The following is a 22,756-nucleotide window of genomic DNA, read 5'->3' as shown; positions in this document are numbered from 1 at the left end:
GATTGAGAAGTGAACGAGCGACGGTCTGTGTTCGCTCACTTCCTCATCTAGTGAGCCGGCATGTGACAGTTTCCTTGTTACACGCCGGCTCGGACTATGAGGATGAGTGATTTTTCACTCACCTCATAGTTCTCCTTTAACTGTTCTTACTAGTACAGGTTGTTCTACATGTTAGTGCATATTTTGGAGATATATATTTGCAGCATGTCCTTTCCACATGGGTCGTGTGATTGTGTACATCTTTTTTTTCGTTTAATACATTTTCATTGCACTTAAATTTAATATAATTTACAAAGTGCATTTTTATATGAATAAAAAAAAAGAAAACCCAAGAATATATCATATATGTATCACTCAGATACAATTCTTGCCAAATCTACCACCACTTTTTCTTATCATTCAATCCTATCTTTCGAATCTTCCTCCGGAGGGCTGGGAGGAGGTCTACGTTTATACACCTCTTATGTTATGTCTCCCCCTAATCTAAACTCTGTGTCTATATATCCCCATCCACCTCCCCACCTCCTCTCTTAAAACTCTAGCTGCGACCAGTACGAATCTTAGGATATTGCTTTTTATCTTTTTTAGAGATCCAGGTATCAATGATAATATAGCCATTATGGGATCTTTTTCAACATTTTGTGACTCTATGGAATTATATATTTCGAATACAGACTCCCAGAACGGCTGCAATCTAGGACAACTCCACCAAATATGCAAGTACGTCCCCTCCTCTAGGGTACATCTCCAACATCTATAGGATAAATCTGAGTCTACGGGGGTGATTTACTAATCTAAACACACGCACGCACTAGGTGCGTGTGATTTTTACACAGCAAAACGTATTTATCAACAAAAAGTCTCTAAAAGCATATTTCCACTAATGCCATATATGGAAAAATCATGCACATGATGCATATATAATGCTGCTTCACAGTTTAGACAAAAATGGTTAGCTCATGCATTTATATTCCTGCATTCATCAACGCAAGCAACACAATGTAGAGCTAATTTACACAGCATCACCTTGCAATTCATGCAGGGCTTTGCACAACACACCTGCTGGGAGGGAACACACTACAGAGGTTATACTTGTTCGTGGCGTGTTTATAAGGTTAGTAAATCAACCCTTATATGTTTAATACCTTCTTGGCACCTGTACCATCTAGATATTATTTTATATATTTTTTCTTGGTGCAATGAAGATATAACAGAGCTATGTGTCATATTAAATATTCTTTCCCACTCTTTATCCGATATCTCTCTCCACATATCTTGTTATGATGACAAGATATGTGATTGTGTACATCTAAACACACTAGTAGTCCTGGCACAGGGGAGGGCTGAGAATCTTTGGCCTAGGGGGCAGCTCTTTCATAGTAGGAGAAGATTTCTCTGGGCAAAAAAAAGTGTACCACTGTCAGGGATGGGGTAGAGTCCCCCTGTTTGCTGGAGTTGGACCGAATAGCAGGGAACAATATCAGAAGGAGAGTCCAGGCTACAGTACAAAATAGTAGAATCTAAGAATGCCTCGTCAGAGTATAGTCCAGGTCAAGGCAGGCAGTAAGTATCATAAATGGGAAGTCAAGCCAGGGGTCGATAACCAGGAGAACCAAATCATGGGGAAAGAAAGGCAGGAAACAGGGAAACAGGAGATAACGCTTTGTAGCTGCTTTGGGTATGGCAGAATATCTCAGCAACAAGTCTTGGCTCTGGCTGCAATTTAAACCCAGCAGGAACAATACACGTCCCTGTTGTTAGGGCAACAAGGAAGCTACAGACCCATGGGAGCAAATGGAATGGTGAGGAGAAGAAGGTGTGCATGCAAGGCCCTCCCCGTTGATGATCAGCACCTGAGGTGACTAATAGGCCACGGCAATGTCACGTGCGTACGTACATACGTGTGCATGCGCACACCCACAACCAGCCACCGTTGGGCACCGAATCGGGAAGGACTCTACAATCCCCACCTTGCCTGCTGGCACCAATGGTAAGAGGGTACCCCTGCTCCCACGACAACCAAATAGTGTTCTATGGGACAGGATTGACTGGTGTGTATGGAAAAAGGTTGGTGTTCCTGAAGGAAATGGATTATTGACACACCTTTTCACATCCTCACGCATCAGCATTCTTTGTGGCTCTCAGCATTCTGCCACATAATATCTCAGAGTCACAAAGGAAGTTGGTATAAGGCCCTGCATGTGTCACAGGCTGTGGATCATGTTTCTGATCATGGTCTGAATGTTGAACTATTTCCACTTGAGTCCAACAGCCCAACGTGTCTTATTTCTACTGGCGCCAGGTGCAAATGCTTCCCTGCTTTGCAGCCCACTTCATACCCTGCCGGCCAGGGTATGAAGTAAGTAAATACATTTTCTACAGTTCAAGGCAAAGTTATCCATGCACAACACCAATGTCAACCTATGGAGAGGGTAGTGTCAGATAAACTAGCAAATTTAGATGGACTTGACTAACAATCTACTCCAGATCACACTTAAAAATCACACTTGATCTAGTCTCTGTCATTGTTAAACTTTTGCTTGACAGCTTGGCCTGTTAAAGGAAGCTGAAAAATAAAAGAGTTACTTGCTGGATCACCAAGTAAAAATAAAGTAAAACAGCTTAAAAAAAGAAAACAAATGCAGCCACTACATCCAAGAAATGGTAAGTTGCAATATATAATTTTGGGGGTTTTGGGTTTAAATTACGCTTTAAAGAAATAATTTTATTCAGTCAATCATCTCTTTCAATCCTAATACAGGCTCAAACAGCTTATGGTGGAAATTTAGGTCGATTATGATCACACAGCTGCCCAGGAGCTGCTGCATCAGCAGTATATCTGAGGGGAGGCTATTAACCTCCCTGGCGGTATTCCCGAGTCTGGCTCGGGGTTAACTTTCAGTACCAGGAGCGGTAACCCCGAGCCAGACTCGGGAATGCACAGAAAAGTGACACTTACCTTGTCCCTGCGAGCCCGCGGTGTCCTCTGATGTACGCGGCCGGCCGATGCCAGCATCTGAGTTTTACTTTCGTTTTCGGGCGTCACAGAAGGGGTCTGAGTCGGCGGGAAATTCAAAAGTGAAAAATGACATTTACACAGAATACACAGAATACAATGCAATCTTCTATAATTACACTTATGTATCAAACTATTTCACTTCAATTTTGTCCCTAGAGCTTTGTCCAGTGCCCTGCCTGCACTTTTGCTGTTCTTTCTGCCTGGAAACTTGTAAACGTCCATGGCATCCAAAAAGCGTCCCTTTAGGTCAAAAGCGGTTTTAGACCAGGTAGAAAACAGCGATAGTAAATTAGAATCACTTGCAGAATTGAGCGATAGCGATTCGTTGGGAAATTAATCATCAGACACTGAAATTCATCATCAGACACTGATGACGAATTTCCCAACGAATTGCTATTTTCTACCTGGTCTAAAACCGCTTTTGACCTAACACAGTGACAATTCTGCGACCGAGCTCAGTGATGTGTGAACTTGGTACTTTATTGACTGTGGTACGGATCAGGCAGCGCCCCCAGAATTCCCATTTACTGGACCATTTTTTTAATTATTATATTATATTTTTTTATAATTATTTATTATATTATAATTTTTTAATTTCGTGTTTCAAACTTTCTCATACCCGGGATGTCTACTGGACTATTGTTTGGGCAGATTTAGGTGAGTTATTCCTAAGAATTACAGGCCTACAATATAAAACATCAAAACATCAAATTCCCATGAAAAACAATGTACTGCTTTGGGATGCTAAAATGGAGATTCATGGGATACTTCCTGTATGATTCTAAAAGAACTTTATAGCAAATTGTTACTTCAACTGAGCATACAGTAGCTCAAAAATATGACTGGAGAGAAAAGAGTGTATGTATCATGGTATAGCTTTGCTAACTATGTTGTGCAAACTATCAACTGTACCAGGGTATGTTGACCTTGAAGATAAAACTTGATAAAAAATCAGAGAGGAATAATATTTGAGGTTGGGCATTTGTCAGCATGGCCATATGTGTTCCAATTTTGAACTCAATTCAGCAAAACAAATACATTTTAATTAAAAACCTGACAGTCAGTGAAAATAGGGGCCTTCATAACTTTTTTTTTCTCAGTTGGAGAAAATTATTCATTGTATTCCCTGGCAGTCAGGCACGTTAGAGGATGCTGCTAAAGTAGGGCCATAGTTAGATATCACGCTGTTCAAGGCACACTTGAATTATGTACTAACTCTCCCTTTTGATCTCATGTGCTCTTGTAGAAAATATAGCATTTGCTTTAAATTAACAACTCATTATTAAATGTCAAGGCCATTAAGAAAAAGTAGAGATTATTTCATGTTTCTTGACCTAGCGAAAGTCTTCTGACTCCTCTCAAAAGCCTCTGTAACCCCTTTTCCTTAGAGTTATCTTGATGACTTTAGCTACACCAGTCTACAAGTACACAGAATAGGAGGAAAAAAAAAGTTATTAAAACTTGTAACTGTTGAGATTTGGTGCAGTCTTTTCTAACCCCTCTTACTTATGGTCTGACCTACAAGAAGTATTATGGTAAATACAACCAAGAGTAAAGCCTTACCTTAAAAATGGCATTCATCTACACATGCATAGCGTGGCTGGGAGACTGTTAGGGCTTGTTCACACCACGTGCAAACCCAGTCCAGAACAGAACAATTTTTGTCCGCATCTGAAATGCATCACAATGTTTTCCTATGGTATTTCTGGGCTGTGTTTACATCAGTGCAGTCCGTTCCAGTGCAGGGAAAAAAATGCTGCATGCACAATATGTTTTGGTCTGGAATGCACCAACATGCATGTAAACACATAAAAAACACATGCAGACACACTGGAATGCACTGGACTGCACCTAAAAGCCCATTTTAGGCTAACAAAACCACCAGAACATGCCAAAAACACATTAAAAACGCGTCAAAAATGTACTCCAGATCTGGTCCGGACATGGTGTGAACCAAACCTAGGTGAGGAGGCTGTGCAAGCCCCAGTGGGCACCACTATTAAGTTCAATGAGGTGCAGGACACAGGTAAGTATAGGATTAGTTGGATACTGGGAAGGGGGAAAAATTATTTAAAGGATAACTAATAAAAGTTTAACGTTTTTCAATCAAATTTTTTCGGCTCTGTATCATTAGGGAGATTTGTCTCTGGATTTGTCCCCCCGGCATGGACAGAGTTAGCACTAAATATCTGACAGGGGCTCTAAACATTCTAGCCAAAAATATGGTTTGGCTGCAGATACACTTTAAGACAAACCAAAAGCACAAAATGCAAGATTACAGAGTTGTTCCAGTTGCTCCAGTACAGAGATGGTTCTGCATAGGTCATTGGAAAATGTGTCACATTTTGTGTGTAGAGGGTGATTGCTAATGGAAACTAACTATAAGATTTGTCTTGGATGGATTCCAGCCATATAGTTATTAGTGGGAAACTGAAAAACAATCCATCACTACATGTCTCTGAAAAGTTCTGTGGCTGCAAGAGTCATCTTTATAGTTAGATCAAACAAAAACTAGCTCAACTGTTCAGCAAACATTTCATGAATTAGACAGACAATCATACTATGGAAAACTAATGGCATATATTTGAAAAAAAAATATTTACTTGCATTTCAAATAAACTAAATTTAAGGTAGAATGACACATTAAATTATAATTTAAACAAATAAATTAATGAAATAATTTTTACATATAGCTTTTAAAGCCCAACTGCAGCTATAGCTTTTAGCAGACAGAAATAATTAACTTAAACACAGATTTGATCATTTTCCAGAACAAAATGACTGGAGTTTGGCTTTAAGCATATAGAGTGTACTAAGCAAACTGATTTATTAATTGTAAAATATGCAAACTGAACATAATGCTTATTGTATGTGCTGTGCAAATGGAACACATTTGGCTTTACAGTTTAACTGAATCCGTTTAACTGAATTCACTGAGCAAAAGTGGATCAAGTTGGGTCTACACCCTTTCGGAAAGCATCACACTACTCTAACCCAATCTGGCGAATAATATTAACTATTTGGTGTATCTTTCAAAGTTCAGTGCTAGCCAGACTGCACCAAATAACTGAAATAAATGAGGTTGACAACCAAAATGAAAAAAACTGACCTGTTGACAAGCATGTAAGTGGAGATTTAACATGCTACATCTATAACTAGTTTGCAGCCACATGCTTAGTCATCATGGTTGATATTTGGGTAAATAGAGTGTTAAAGTATATCAAAACGCTGCCAGGATTATTCACAAAGATTAAAGAGTTTGGAGAAGGCAGGGGAAGTGAACAATCTAGGACAACATAGCTGAACTGGAAAATGAGCTGAATTGGAGTTTTTTTTTTTAAATCAGCCTAGATTGTTCACTTCTCCTGCCTTCTCCAAACTCTTCACCCTTTAGTGAATAACCTTGTGAGTGTTAAAGCATATCTAGAAGAATGCTCACCAAAATGAGGTACATTTTTTCTCAGACAGTGGTCACTGCAACAAGTGTCCCCATTAGAAGATTTCCTTCCTGTTGCAGTAACAACTTGAAATTTCTCATTTTCAATCCCGGTCACAATGGTCAGCAGGACAAACAGTTGGGATCAGTCTCCCAAATGGGAAAACAAACAGCAATTACAATGCTGAATATTTTATAACCATTTCCTACTCTATCTAAAATAAATTAAAACATGTTTAGACTTAGATACACTTTAAAGCAGAAATGTACCAAATTTGTACTTTAGCAGCAGTTTGGAGAGCTTCAGATAATTCTACATAAAATATAGATTTATGAGTCAACAATCTGTATTGTAAAGTCCATTGCATTGCAGAGTCCTGAGTTCATTGCAGTGTAGAGTCCTGAGAGGATTGCGGTGCAGAGTCCTGAGTTTATTGTGTTGCAGCGTCCAGAGTTTATTGTGTTGCAGAGTACTGAGTTTATTGCAGTGCAGAGTCCTGGGTGCATTGTGGTGCAGAGTCCTAAGTTTATTGTGTTGCAGAGTCCTGAGTTTATTGTGTTGCAAAGTCCTGAGTCTACGGTGTTTGAACTGTATATACAGTATATCTATATTCTCACATACATATGTTGTTTATACTTTTTAGTTTTGAAGGTAGGGGATGTAGGTGGATACGGGGGTCTGAGTCAGGAAGTGGGGGGAGGGCATGTGATGGAGGAGGGTAAGTTGTGGGGGGCCATTAGAAAAATCTTGCCAACACAAAGAAGAACATGTGTACATATACATGATTTAAAAAAAAATTGAATAAAAAGGAAAAAAACACATCAGGTTTGTAGCATTGTAGATCTCCCAGTCAGGCATTTAGTAATAATGAAACCAATGCCAACATCATGGTACAACATTGCTGTTCTTTAAAAACAATGTCGGTAACTGGGAGTAAATGAGACCCGAGTCATAAAACATTTGTTCAACTGTTAATGACTTATACAGTTATCCATGCCCTGTTTATAGGTTAGATGACCTTTTATATAATACACAGGTGTGAGCTAAACAAAACTTAATTTTAAGCCTGTACAAATGGGTGTGAACTGGCTGTTTAAAATGTATTTTTTAATTAAAAAAACATTTTACATCTACTAACTATACTCATTTCACAGCCTCCTGCATACAGACCTGGTTCAATTACCACCATAGTTTATTTGACTGGGTTCATGCCTTTCATTTCTACTTTAAAACAAGAAGTTGGATTTTTTTACTCAAGGTAAGCTAAACATAGCCTTCCCATGTGTTATGCTTGTCTTACACTATGTCAATGAACCATTGTCACCTTGGAAACATTTCTTGTGAAAGTTAATTTTATCAATCTGTTACAGAGCAAACATCCTGGGTCAAACGTCTCCATGCTCAAAGAGGCTGAGAAAGAGGCTAATTAAGGTTGGTCCACATTAATACCCACCCATGATACATTCACGTCTTCTCTGATGTAATGGTGACTCAGGTCACAGGGTTTCTTTGCTATAAAAAGGCTTAGTTGAGAGGGAGAAGATCTGCACCACCTCTGAATGAACATAAGTTCAGTACCTAGTGACTGAACTTAACAAAAATGGGGACATGGAGGGGTGTGAGTTTAGCAATATGCTTCTTTGTAGTATCACTCATCACTATATCGGTGGAAGGTGAGTACTGGGTAGGGATGAGCGGAATGATAAAAACTGATTTCAATGAAGTGGACAAATCCCATTAAGATGCTTAAGTGAAATATGCTTCATGAAACAAAATCTATTTTTTTAAGCGTATTTAGGGTAGTTTATTTTACCTCATTTAGTGTATGTTGCATTTGTGTTTTTTTCTTTCTACCAGTTAATTGATCATAGTTTGTGTACTGCCATTTTAAATAGTTTATTGTACTTTTTTCAATGTTGATTTCTTCTTTAGAAACAACACAATACATAAGAAGCTTCTGTAACATTCAGCAATTTCCAGCCTAGTGCACCCTTAACAAACCACCAAAAACATTTAAAAGTTGTATTTCCGCTACAATACATTTACCAAAATGGCGATATGTTGACAAAATCTCCAGGTTTCATCCAAAATTTCTAGATGAATATATGGACAGATAGAAAAATAAATAGATACTCAGATTTTTTTCTGAATAAAACTTTTAATACAATAGTTACAGTGTGTTCACGGCTGTTTACTGATGGTTGACATGGTTCTATGAATCCCCATATTAACAATTTATAATACAAACCTGTACAAAAATGGTTTTCAAAGTTGGAAAGACAAAGGGGTCAAACGGGCAAACATGCCTTCATGAAAACTTATTAGAGCAATGCTAGAAACTTTGTAAACATTAAGATAAAAGGGTACGTGATTCATTGCACTTGTAAATAAATAAAAATGTTGTGTATAGAATACTGTATGAATAATATTTCTCGGAACAATAGTTAGCGAATGTAGTATAGAATATAATGTTTTTTGGACTAGAAAGATTCAATCTAGACTATTAATATAATGGGTAGTTCACTTCTAATGTCACATAACATGCCCGAATTTCACTACTGTTCAAAACAGTTAAATAACATGGATACAAATTAATATATTGATAGAAAAAAACTCAACTGTCCGGTGACTCTGTTGCATTATATATTGAACTACTTTTGAGCCTTTCATAGTGCTATTTATTTAGCTAGCTTTGCATGAATACATAGCAAACCAGCTTACTATTTGCAAATTTCCAATCCTAAATAATGTTTCATCTTTTGTCTTATTTTGCTAGAATACTAATCATTCTTCTCTGCTTCTTGAATAGGTCAAATGTCATTGGTTTATTCAGTGCAGCAGACAACTGGTAAGAATCAGCTTCTTTAACATGGAATGCAGTAGTAATTTAAGGGCAAGAACTATTATGAAAAATAAAGTGTAAATTGTCATAAAGAAACTAAAGGGAAGTGTTTGATTTTATTGACATGGTAAATGGCAAATAATTAAGTGGACATGATTCTTGTGGATTTTGAGATATTTTCAGGCTATATTTAGCTCTTGTGAAAGATAACACAAAGTTCGGCACACATCATTAGAAAACTGTACAGTTTAGCATTAAATGTAAGTTGTAATGGGAATCATAATAAAATACTAGAATTACTAGAATTAATAATTAACATGTTATACACAAAACAAAATACATTGCCAAATTGCTCAATGTTCTTTTACCATGGTGTGCAATTTACAAAATAAAAATGAATCTGGGAACAACCCACATTCCTGCTAATTAAATAACAGTATCTGCAGACATATAGAGATAATGACTTTAAGTACATAAACTTACTTGGCTCGAATTGCAGCTTTCTTTGATAACATATATGCGGGTCTTACAGCTTTTGATCAGGTCTAATATTTACTTTACAAGTGAAATGTCCTTGATTAAACAGAACATTATTCTATTTGTTTACAGAAAGCTTAAATTCAAGAAGATTGTGTTGGCTGTAACTATCATTTATCCTAATGTAAACATATTCAAAAGACCTACTCCTAAAATAACAAGCCTTGTTTCATTACTAAGAAGTCCCTTGTAGATTCTTACTTGCATATATATAGATTAAGTATTGGGGAAAAGTTCTTGGAAAATGTAATTTTGGACTTACATAGGTTGGCCTTAAAATACTCTTCAATTACTAATTAGGATCTATATACCTGAAATAAATTAGATTTTTTAACTTAACATTTTAATTTTTAACCATCATGATTACAACAGATCGCAATGGCCTTTTGGACAGGAAAAATGTTATCCAAATGAGGAATGAGAATTTTTTGGCTGTCAACATTTATAAGACTATATTATTCTTTTTTTCCTTTCAACAACAAATAACTCTGTTTCAAAATTGCAACACCATAATTTCTAGCTGTATATTCTATACCACATGAAGATAACCAGTAAGAAATATAGATGCCTTGATTAATTTAGGTTTCTAACAACTGTTTCTACAGAAGTTCCTGCATTGATGACTTTCATTGGCACTCAAGCTCCAGTTATGAGAAGTAAGTTCATATAGGACAGTAAATAATTGTTACATATATAACAGTTAATATTTATTAGGGATGTTAAATAAGCAATGTTAAATATCCAAGTAACCATAGGCTTTTTTAGAAATGTGTAAATGCTTTTTCGATGTCAGTCAGAAAGTATTGGTTGGTTATAGGCCTTTAAATATGACTAGTTATGGTGTGTATTTAGATAAGGAGCTATGAAGCTGGTAGGTCACTACCCAACATATTTACCAGCCTCATTTTATATATATATATATATATATACAGGGATGGATGTGGCTAAATCTTTTATATATATATATATATACACACACACACCCTGTTTCCCCGAAAATAAGACCTACCCTGAAAATAAGACCTAGTACTATTTTTGGGAATTGCTAAAATATAAGACCTACCCCAAAAATAAGATCTAGTTGTGACCATTCCCAGGGCCAGTGGTGGCATAAGGGGGAACTTGAAGAGCCGCAGGAGAGAATCAGCAGTGCCAATGAAGCCAGCGCTAGAGGAAGCGAGGCGGCACCGGAGGGAGCAGAGCCGCATAAGCCGATGCCTCCTCTATAGCGCAAGCTCCTGTCACAGGTGGAGTGATACCAAATGCACTCCGCCTGTGAGGAATTGATAGTGAAAGTGCTCTTCGCTCATTCTGGCCAGCGATTGGTTATCAAATTGCTCTTGGAAAGGTACGGCACCCCTTGTTGCCCTGATCATCATATTTTTGTACATGAAAACATGAAGACTTTTCTACATGAATAAGTGCGGATTGTTGTACATAAAAGAATAAATAAAAAAATAAGGCCTACCCCGAAAATAGGAACACATATGCTTTGTGGAACATGGGCCAGTAAAAGAAGATTTGAATAATTTAAAGAAATAGTGACCTTTGTAAGCAATCTTGGAAGTATTATATTTAACCTCCCTGGTGGTATTCTTGAGTGTGGCAAGGGGTTAATTTTCAGTACCAAAAGCGGTAACCCCGATTGCGTAAAATTGTCTCTTACCTTGTTCCTGCGAGCCCGCGGTGTCCTCTGCTGTGTGCGTCTGGCCGATGCCGGTATTTGGCTTTCAGTTTAGTTTTCGAGCGTCACAGCGGGGGGCGGAGCCGGTGGGAAATTCAAAAGTGCAAACATGACATTTACACAGAATATACACAATACAATGTAATCTGCTATAATTACATATATTTATCAAACTATTTCACTTCAATTTTGTCCCTAGAGCTTTGTCCAGTGCCCTGCCTGCACTTTTACTGTACTCTATTGACTGTGGTACGGATCAGGCAGCGCCCCCAGAATTGACAGTTACTGGACCATTTTTTAAATTATTATATTATAATTTTTTATAATTAATTATTATATTATAATTTCTTATAATTATTTAGAATTATGTATTATATTATAATTTATGATTTTGTGTTGTAAACTTTATCATACCCGGGATGTCTACTGGTCTCTTGTTTGGACAGATTTAGTGAGTTATTCCTAAGATTTACTAAGAATTACAGGCCTACAATATAAAACAACAAATTGCCATGAAAAACAATGTACCGCTTTGGCATGCTAAAAATCCTGCATAATCATACCACCAGGGAGGTTACCTCAATTCCTACAATTGTCACTTTTACTGGGCAGCTTTGTCTGCATGTAAATGTGGAGTATAATATAAATTAAAGTATATGAAGTATGAAAATATATTAATACTGAATACTATCACCACATTCAGTAACTGCACAAATCTACTACAATACAATACTTGCTGTGATAGCGGTTCTTTAATTCCTTACAGTAAACAAATATTCATTGGGTACCAAGTAGCTTTTATTTATTAATAACCACCAAGACTGTACAATACTTCTTTAAGAGGAGCTGGACTAGGGACTCAAGGGAATGTGATAGGAATAATTGCATTGCTCTTTAATGTCACTGAGCAATTGAACACATTGATGATGATGATTAAATATACTGTATGCAGTAATTAAGATTTTCTTTCACGGACCACTGTGCCTCCTGCAGTACTACTGGCTGCTGGTGGTCCTAATAAATTCCAAGCCAGTACATTCTGTAATGCAAAGCCTTGATTCACAAAACCTGGAGAACAGGAAAATAGACAAAAGTACACAAAAGCAACAAATAAGCCTATAAATTGAAAATTTTGATTTGCTGCTATGGACAATTGCTCCACTTTTGTTGTGATTTTCTTTTTACAATGAAAATTGACAAATTACTTTATTATTACAAAGAGTTGGTCTCAGACACTTGTTTTTCATTGGCAGGTACTGGGTCTGCTCACAATGGACAAGTCTGCAGCTCCTGGGGAAATAATTACTTCAAGTCCTTTGATGGGGATGTCTTTTATTTCCCTGGTACATGCAACTACCTATATGCTTCAAACTGCAAAAGTAGCTTTGAGGATTTCAACATCCAGATCAGGCGTTCTGTTGTCAATAATCTTCCAACTATTAGCCATATCACTATCAAGATTGATGGCCTTTACATTGAACTGCAGAGCGGGAGCGTGGCATTTAACAGTCAGCCGTAAGTAATTCAACATTTTGTTATAGTCACTAAGCATCATATGCAATTTGTACTAGAGGTTTCTTAGAATCCTATATTAAGATAGCATAGCAAGCAAGCCTGAAATATAACCAATGCATTCTGTTAAATCGCGTGTTGTTCCCTTCTATAGTTTCCAACTCTGACCCTGTTTAACTGGGAGTTTTGTCTGTTCCAGCACATCTTTGCATGTGCCTTCCTGTTGTATTCTCTAAAATATAAAAAATCCAACAGGAAAAGTGGGTCTTCCTCAAATGGCTACAGCAAGTGTGCAAACCTAAGAGCTCCAAGCATAGGAATCAGAATACAGTTCTAGAGAGATATACGAATATGTTGGGTGGTTTAACTTTCAAAGATTTACAAAAAGGGATCAGTTTTAAGTAGAATGATCCTTTAAAATTGACTTATACTATGATTCTTCCATTGGAAGAACCAGTGAAGGATTGACCTGTGAAGAACCCCTTTCAATAGTGGTTTCTTCAGAGTCTAGACTGATGTTCCCATGGCAGATGTGCCTCAATTCTGGGGCTGAAAAATGCATTGTACAATTCTTTGCAATGATCTCTAATACACTATCTTAGATAATAAGATCTCTTCTAACACACATTTTGTCCTCATCAGAAATATCTAGTTTGTGAACAGCATATCTTTGCCAAAAATTAACTAACAGAATTCACAATGATTTGATTCATTCTACTGTGTTTATTAGAATTTATATAGCAAAGTTGTAGAGCCTATCTCTGATAAACCAAGATGTCCTTTCCGTATATCTTTTATAGAGTGGAGCTTCCCTACAGCTCCTCCGGAGTCCAGGTTGGCCGGAGTGGTCTATATATTAAAATAGCTGCAAGGCTGGGCTTACAGTTCATGTGGAATGAAGATGATGCTATTCTGGTAATCAGAATTATTAAATGTATTAATGCTGCACAGAAGTATATGACTGAGAGAATGGATCCTAATCTGTGAAAGTGTTCACCTGAAATATGATTTTATACTTTAAAGAGAAAAACATATAGGCTACATTTTGCTTCCTGTGCTGAATATGCTAGTTCCCTGACTTATATGCAGATGTTTTAACTTCAATAATCTGTGTCACTGGTGCAGAACAAGTATAAGATTAAAGCCACAGCCAGTTAATCAGAAGTTTCAGGAATGAGGTCAGTAATGGCAGCATCCGCTTTTCTATGCTAAATGGTGTACTTTAACATTACATTTTTCCTATTGCTTCTTGAAACATTTGCTTTCAATATTCATTACATATTTTCCCTCATGTTAAATGGCCCTTCTTTGTATTTTTCAGCATATTAGTACACAGGATGGTAAGCAAAGCATATTGTGGATAATGGCCATTTCCTTTTTTGCCTATGAAGAAAACTTGGCTACAGCTAGAGAGCAAATACACAAAGAGCCTTATTATTGAACAATTCTCAAATAGGACATTTTCTAGCAGCTAAACAGATACAAGCTTTGTTTTTATTTGTCATTTCCAGTGTTGGTTTGCATTTTATATCTACAGCTGTTGTTATGTAATCTCTCACATAGTGATAAAGAATCAATACCTTAGCTGTGAGCAAATTTAAATTGTTAGAATACTGAGTAATGTCTGATTTAGGTGTTAAACTGACAATGGTTGGTTTTAAGGCTGCGGATAATAATAACTCTTGACTCTATAGTGGGCAATTTATCTTGTTTCTTGTTACAACTTTCTTCAGCTAACAATAGTACCAATATGATAGTGTTGGCACTTTTGTATTGTTGGAAAAAAAAATAGTATACATTGGAATTCCCCTATTTAGTAGTTTGCATTTGATCATATTTGATAAAATAAACACTTGATGACTGGTATTATAGTTAGAACATGATACTAATCCCATCTACCTAAAATATAAAAAAATATTCTAGACCTTGGTCATATCTGCTATTTATTGAAGTGACACTAAACTCAGGAGTGAAATCTTAAAAATGCATTCAAAGTACCCTATTAACAAAAATGTATCTTATTTGTGTATCATTCATCTGTAGATCCTCAAATCATCTCTGAATTCATGTTGACACTGTCCTTCCTTCTGGAGGGTCCCTGTGTGTGTTGTAAAGTAGCCACCGCTCCAAGCTCGCTCCGGTGATAGACTCCAAACTCATGTTTAGTTTCATCATTGATATTGAGGTTGTAGTCCATTACTGAGTGAGCTTGGAGCGGACAGTGTCAGCACCAATTCAGAGATGATTTGAGGATCTACAGCTGAGCTATACACAAAAAAGGTCCATTTAATAGTTAATAATTAGGGTACTTGGATGCATTTTGTAAGATTTCACTCCTGAGTTTAGTGTCACTTTAAAGGAACTTGTCATATACAAAATAAACTTTATTCAGGAACAGTAGTCACCACTAATGTGTACATTTGTAGTTTCATTCCCAGGGAGCTTGGAGGACTGTTTCTCAATGTATTTACAGGCCCTTATGATGGCTTCTGTACCTGGGTTATATCCATTTATAATGGGTTCCATAATAGGAACGTACCTTTAATCCAGGACTCAGATAAAGAGAGAGATTAATATAGACTCATTTGCCTTTTTATCTTACAGCTGGAGTTGGATCCAAAGTTTGCCAATCAGACCTGCGGTCTCTGTGGAGACTTCAATGGCATTCCGATTTACAATGAGTTTATTACAAACAGTAAGCTTTCACTTAATTCCTACATTTTAAAACGTGGTGTTATCTAACTATTGAGTCATAGCTAAGTAATGTTTTGCAGATGTTCAGCTCTCCAGTATTCAGTATGGAAATATGCAGAAGATGAATGGACCACGAGAATCCTGTGATGATTTGACAGTGAATCCACTGAACAACTGCACTGACACTGTAAGTTATGCTACAACTATACAGAATATTGAACAGGTAGAACTGAAAAAGCACATGTTCCAATTACACCTAGAGTACTTACCTGGGTTAGTATTTATAAACCAAGACATAGAGAACTGTTTGAGGACTGAAGCTGCTATTTACATTGCCCTACCCTAAGGTCATTAACACTTGCGGTGACCTAATCCGCATGGCCTAATCATTCATGCTAACCCTCCCTGACTAATTTTAACCTTTGCACTAACTCTCCCTTTAACCCTAACCCTAACATTAACTCAGCACTGTTTTAGATGATCGTACACTTCTGATATAAGACTGTAGGCAAAAGGCATAGGAAATGCACTGAATTTTTTTTAGGAGGAATTCAGGACAAAGTAAATGTCTCAGGGCATTGCTTAGACACAATTAACATTTCTAGATGTTTGCTATAAGATAGCAAATCAGAGCTTTTTGAGTTCAAGTCCACTTTAAGCAACTTAACCACTTATTTACATTCTCACCTCAACTCTGTGCCAGATTCAGCTGGACAAAAGACTAATCTGCTTGCATCAGCATTTACGGCTTCCAAAGTACCAGGGATGGAGTCTTTAGTGATAAAGAAAAAAAATGATCATCGATTTTACTAATGATTATTGACATTTTTAAGTGCTTACTTACTACTGCTAAAGCTATGTTTATAATAACAGATTTGCTTTCTAGAATGGCTTTGCTAGAAAAGATGAACATATAAAATGCATTATTGTGCAATATAGAGACAGTTATTCTCATTGTTCTACAGTGAGACATTTGGAAGCATGGAGGTTGGTCAAGCTGATAAGTGGTTTTGAAACAGCAGAAATTAATGTATTTTGCAATAAATAATGTGCTGCTTGTAAAAAAAAAACCTCTTAAGTGAATGAAAAACAGTACATGTTTCCGTATGTGTGCCCCTATCATACCTCTCTGATTCTCAACAGCGGATGATATGTGAAGTGGTGCTCATGGGCACAGCATTCTCACAATGTAACACCCTGGTGGACCCAGCTCAGTACATTGATGCATGCGTCCAGGATCTGTGTAGATGTGGAAAAGATGCCATTGGCTTTTGTTTGTGTAACACCTTTACAGAGTACTCCCGGCAGTGTGCCCATGCTGGTGGAAGCCCACAGAACTGGAGAACTGATCAACTTTGTCGTAAGTGCTATAAATTCTAGTGCCAGGGAAATTAGAAATATACAAAAATCTAAATATCACTGATCATTATTGCTTACAATAAAATCAGTAATAACTCCTGAGGGTAACTATCTTTTCCATTACAGCCTTGAAATGTACTATGAACTTGGAGTACAGGGAATGTGGAAGTCCATGCCCCAACACATGTACCAACCCAGATAGGTCATTAGTCTGTGATAACCACTGCATTGATGGATGCTTTTGCCCTGCAGGTAATCATACAACACATATCGGGTGGAACTCATAAAAACTTGAGCAGACAACATCTGGATCAAAATGTGGAGCAGTTGCCATGGCAACTAATCATCTTCCCTTTTTCATTTTCAAATCTTAACTGAACAAACTAAAAAGAGAAACGGATTGGTTATAATGTCTATTGTGGTCTATGGTGTATTATATAACACAATAGAACTAAAATGCAATACATTGAGGGAGATTAAATAAAGCATTGTCAATGCTTTTCTGGCAATATGGCCATAGCTGAACAATGTTCTTGCTGTGTCCTATACATGCAAAAATGTAGGCAGTTTTTATGTACATTCTGCCACTATGGCTGCAACAAAATAAGATTCATATGCACCTTACTCACAGTTACATGAATCTGACGCATGTTGCACCATTTGTTGCACGAACGGGAGACAAATTTCTAATAATTGTTTACGAAAAGTCTTTATGAATTCTAGGACATACAATACAATGCAATATAACTAACAAATAATTGAGAATATTATACAAAATACATAATAATAATAATCTTAATATAGATAATCTTATCAATGTGTGAAACTCTGTTTTTATTTGTAGTTTTGAATTATATATGTAAATAGGGACAAGCCATAATGCTTACATACATTTTTTCAGTGCAACTCTGGTTCAGTGCTGGTGGCTATGATTTATTGCTTCTTCTTTGTCAAAGTGTTGATTTACTAAAGTACCAGTGAAGGTTCACTTTGCCCCCGTGATGGACTACAATCTCAATACAAATTAGTAACCTAAATGTGAGATTGCCCATCAAAGGAGTGAGGTTGCAGCAGTGGCTACTGTAAAACACACACAGGGACCATGGGGAACAAAAGTAGCCACCCTCCAGAAGGAAGGACAGTGTCAGCATGAATCCAGAGATGATTTGAGGATCTAAAGCCAAGTGAAACACAAAAAGGCTAAATTTTTGTTAAAAGTTAGGGTACATGAATACATTCCTAAAGTTTAACTCATGAGTTTAGAGTCTACTTAGATTAAGTATAAGGAACATTTTATCCTCCCTGTGATAGACAAACATGACCTACTGGTTTGTTGACTCCTAAACCATGGTTAGCCATCCCATGGTTTATCTCCCACCCAGCTATAATGTAACTATGAGATTCAGCACAATACTAAAAAAAAAAAATTCCTTTTAGGAACTGTATTTGATGACATCAACAACTCTGGCTGTGTCCCTGTCCAGCAGTGTTCCTGCACTTACAATGGAAAAGTCTATTCACCAGGGACTGGTTATTCAGCTCAGTGTCATTCTTGGTAAGTTGTATATGGCACTAAGTATAGGGCCGCATGCACACTAGTCAGCTGCATCCAAACACGAGAGAAGTTATCTGGTTATTGTAAACAATGTTATTCTTCCCAGATCACTTTTTCCAGGGCTTAGCTGTTGCTGGCTTAGTAAAACCGGATTAAACAGACCTGGGATGCAGACAGTTCTAGTTTGGGTAAACACTTCCAGACGGAATTAACCTAGATGCTGCTGAAGGTCTAGGTGTGCATTCAGTCATAGAAAAGCATTACATGGGTCCAGGAGCGTTTAGAAATGACCTCCAAACATATCTAGACTGATAATTTTTCAAGGTAGTGTGCATGAGGCCTAACTATGCGAGTATTTTGATGTTGAATATATTCCCATAGTTAGAAGTGCTAATTACTTTAGAAGTACTGTCACAGTCCAAAGCAAGCTGCCATAGATACTACTATACAGTACATCTACTTATACATGTAATAATATGTTTTGCCATTGACCAGAGCTCCACTCTTAGGAAGCTCAAGCCATTTTAAAACCTACTTCTTTGTACTCATCAGGACAACATAAAAGATAAACAGAAGCACTTTACAGTCCACATAGTAACATGTTATTTGAATACATTAAAATAAAATATACTCAGAACGGACACGGGAGACACATTTTGAAGGGTATTCTTGGTCAAAATTGAAAAATAAATATGTATTTCCATGTTGCATTGCCATACATTATATCCATCTCTTAATAACCATATCCATAACTACAAAAAAGAGATTTTTCACATAAGCTTAGATTGCATTATTAAAAACAACTCTACTATGTATTCCTATTACAAAGCTGATGTTATAACAGGAGAGCTTATGCTGGGACTTTACAATTGCTTTAAAAGATGCTGGCAGCAAAACTTGCAAACCTTGGTTAATTATATAGTCACATGTTACAGTATACATCTCATTAGTTTACTGATGGTTGAGGCATCATATGTTTATTTCGATATATTTAGTTATATTGGTATTTTGTTTTTCTTCCCATAAACACTTTTTTTATGCTTTACAAGATATATATAATGACACCCTCTATTTGCAGTAACTGTAATGGAGGAAAGTGGAGCTGTACTGAAGCAGTGTGTGCTGGATCCTGTGCAATTGAGGGGGGATCACATATTACCTCCTATGATATGACTCGTTACACCTTCCACGGAGACTGCAGCTACGTATTGTCTAAGGTAAATATAACCTTATCCCAAGGCTTTGTTGTCGGTAACACTGCTTGTGAAGGCAGCAACATTTCTTACTGACAGCGGGGAATAATCTGAGGAGTTGTATGTGTTCATTTTCTAACTCCCGTTGACAACACTTGTTGTGATACATGGCACATCCACACATATTCAGCTTTTATGAGGCCCATAGACCCCGCATTCAGTGTATGCTCATAATTGGTCTGCAGATGCATAACAAACTCATGATTATGTAAACACTGACTGTGTCTTAAAGTAAACTCTAACAATGGACTTTTTTTTTTTTAAATGGACATTTTTTTTTTAAATGGACTTTTTTTTACTTGCTCCTTTTCCTCTCTTAAATATACCAATATACCTGTTGATCTTTCCAGAAAAAACTCATAACTTCCTTACTGTCTGTGTTGACTGTTCTTACTTACAGTTTTCCCAGTCATCTATTTGGACTACAAAACAGCTCCCTCTTGTTACGGGGAAGAGGAGAGGGGGTGTTTTGTTCTAGGGTGACATCTCTGCTCCTCCACAGATACATATAGTGAGTGAGCTTTGTCACCCTATTGGCAGGATTACCAGGTAAAAATAAAGGGGAAAAAAGCCTTAATAAAAAAAATAACAGCCACTAAAGACTGGTAAGTGGAAATATATTACATGTTCTTGGATTTAGATCCACTTTAAAGTAAACCTTTCAGAAAAAGTAATTGACTGTGAGACAGTTGTTCATATAAAGCTAGCCTAAATGGTGATGACTACTCATGCACACAATGAAAGTGGCCCTGCACCCACCTTACACTTTGCAGGCTACTTGTAAAATTAAAATGTAGGAAAAATGCTTAATATTGCTGCCCTTGAAATATTAATGGTCTGTTTTTAGTAAAGGATGTGGTGCTGAAATTTACTTTTACCCCAGACACTTCCTGTGAGCACTGGAGGTTTTCTAAGCAAGGCAGTAGGAAGCTGCTCCTTTCCCCTCTCCAACAAGATCTGTTATCACCAGGCTTTGTTGTCGGTAACACTGCTTGTGAAACCAGCAACATTTCTTAATGACAGCGCAGAATAATCTGAGGGGTTAATTTACTTAAGACAAATATGCCAATCACTTTTCAAGGGAATTGGCACTTAGCTTAGTGAATGAGGAGAAGCTCTGCTGATTTTCATTATCCAATCAATTCAAATTTCACCTCATTCACTAAGCTAAAGGAAACTTCCCCTGCAAAGTGCAAATCTCCCTTGTAAAGTGAACCTCCCATTAGCAAATCAACCCCAGAATCTCACTCACCACTCTCACTTGGAGTTTATGGGCTTTCTCCCACATGCAGTTTCAGGCAGCGTTTCCCCACACACTCCCAGTGACAGTGGTGAGTGAGATTCTGATTCTTAAATACTGTCATTACAAAGCGTTGCTGACTTCACATGCAGTGTTGCAAACCTCCAACGCAGGTGGCAACAGGGCTTGTGGAAAAGGAGCAGCTTCCTTTATTAACAAAATACCTAACTATGAAATAAACCAAAGAGAGCAAAAATAAATATTCATTGAGTACATTTTATGATATAGGAAGCCTGCAAAGTGTTAGGTGGTAACAGGGTTACGTTAAGTTATTTATGGGTGATATTGTATGATGCATATGGTCTAACTTTCGCTTTTAGCAATGAAGAAAGTAGTGGTCATCCATAACCATGTGGTTTGACGCAGACTTTGCAATGTGTTCATAGCAACTAATCAGAGGTTTTCTTGCATTTTCTGTTTTGGTACCTGCTTGGTACATGATGTCATTAGGCATGGAATAAGGAGACTGGAGTGCACACTTACATGTTTAAGATAACATTACTGTGCTCTCCTTGGTATCTACCATCATTACATACCTTTTTTTAGACTCAGTGAGGTCATCACTGAGTCTCTGTGCTTTTTTATTTAATGCAAGTGGCTGGTGAAAGGGGCCAACAGGGTGCTGTACATAACTAGCTGAAGCCTCACAGCATCTTGCCTCAGTACTCTTTTCAAGCCCTGATGCAAGCTGTGGGATGGATCTTGGGCGCCGTTTTGCAAATATCATGGTCAGCGCAGAGGCTTAGTGGTTAAGTCACTGCAGTGCCTTCTAATACTGGGGTCCTCAGTTTGGGTCCCAGTCCTGAAACCATCATTATGACGTTTATGAAACATGTTCTCCTTGTGCTTGTGTGGGTTTTCTCCCATGCTCCAAAGACATGCTGATAGATTAGCTGGCTCCTCTATAAAATTGGTCTTAGTATAATATTATACTTTTTGTACCCAAGATGGTTGCCACACCATCTGCCCTAGCAGCAGATAAATTGTTCAGAGTCCCCAGGAAGAAAACGCTATAGAAATAGGAATAAATTAATTTAGAATAAAGATACTTTATTGGTGGATGTCAGTCTTGAAGAGTGGGTATCCATTGGCAGGCTGCATTTGCATGCGGAATGCCCTGGGCAATGCCCACATGCCATACTGAGTCTCCATAATTGAAAGAACTGAAATTTAGATCTAGTAAATGAAAGGGGTGGCCTAGGGACAGCTGGGGAGTAAAGGAATTTGAAGAATGATGCTGGCCACCCTTTGAAGCAGGCTCTATCTGACTTGCTTCATCTTCTAATGCACATTGTGATAAGCTCAGAGCAGGAGATGAGACTGTGCAAGGCTGGAATTCATCTTTATGTTTGTAATATACCAATTCTATGTAATCTTCAATCATTCAGTTATTTCACTCTTATATTTTACTTGTTGTCTTCAAGACATGCTACAACAGCACCTTTAGTGTATTGGGAGAGCTCCGTAAATGCGGTCTGACGGACACTGAAACTTGTCTGAAGAGTGTGAGCCTCAGTTTGAATGATGGGAAAGATGTAAGTTTCAAAAGCTTTGTGATAAACAA

The 22,756-nt window shown here is 37.4% G+C and overlaps 1 protein-coding gene across 1 annotated transcript in view; it reads left to right on the top strand.

Moving 5' to 3' along the window:
- The first annotated feature begins 1,526 nt into the window (after nucleotides 1-1,526).
- The window catches only part of LOC108790982 (mucin-5AC-like), a 42,919-nt gene continuing 21,689 nt past the window's right edge, over nucleotides 1,527-22,756 (top strand). The window contains exons 1-11 of the mRNA XM_018561342.1: nucleotides 1,527-1,563; nucleotides 7,100-7,174; nucleotides 12,773-13,034; nucleotides 13,832-13,946; nucleotides 15,636-15,726; nucleotides 15,806-15,912; nucleotides 16,869-17,085; nucleotides 17,211-17,336; nucleotides 18,522-18,639; nucleotides 19,718-19,856; nucleotides 22,617-22,727. Coding sequence (XP_018416844.1) covers nucleotides 1,527-1,563; nucleotides 7,100-7,174; nucleotides 12,773-13,034; nucleotides 13,832-13,946; nucleotides 15,636-15,726; nucleotides 15,806-15,912; nucleotides 16,869-17,085; nucleotides 17,211-17,336; nucleotides 18,522-18,639; nucleotides 19,718-19,856; nucleotides 22,617-22,727 — 1,398 coding nt within the window. The remainder of the gene's footprint in view (nucleotides 1,564-7,099; nucleotides 7,175-12,772; nucleotides 13,035-13,831; nucleotides 13,947-15,635; nucleotides 15,727-15,805; nucleotides 15,913-16,868; nucleotides 17,086-17,210; nucleotides 17,337-18,521; nucleotides 18,640-19,717; nucleotides 19,857-22,616; nucleotides 22,728-22,756) is intronic.

This window comes from Nanorana parkeri, unplaced genomic scaffold (assembly GCF_000935625.1).
Source record: "Nanorana parkeri isolate BGI_ZX_2015 unplaced genomic scaffold, ASM93562v1 scaffold518, whole genome shotgun sequence".
NCBI classification, from domain to species: Eukaryota; Metazoa; Chordata; class Amphibia; order Anura; family Dicroglossidae; genus Nanorana; species Nanorana parkeri.
Note: the sequence above shows the minus strand (reverse complement) of the source record. Positions and strands in the feature narration are given on the sequence as shown.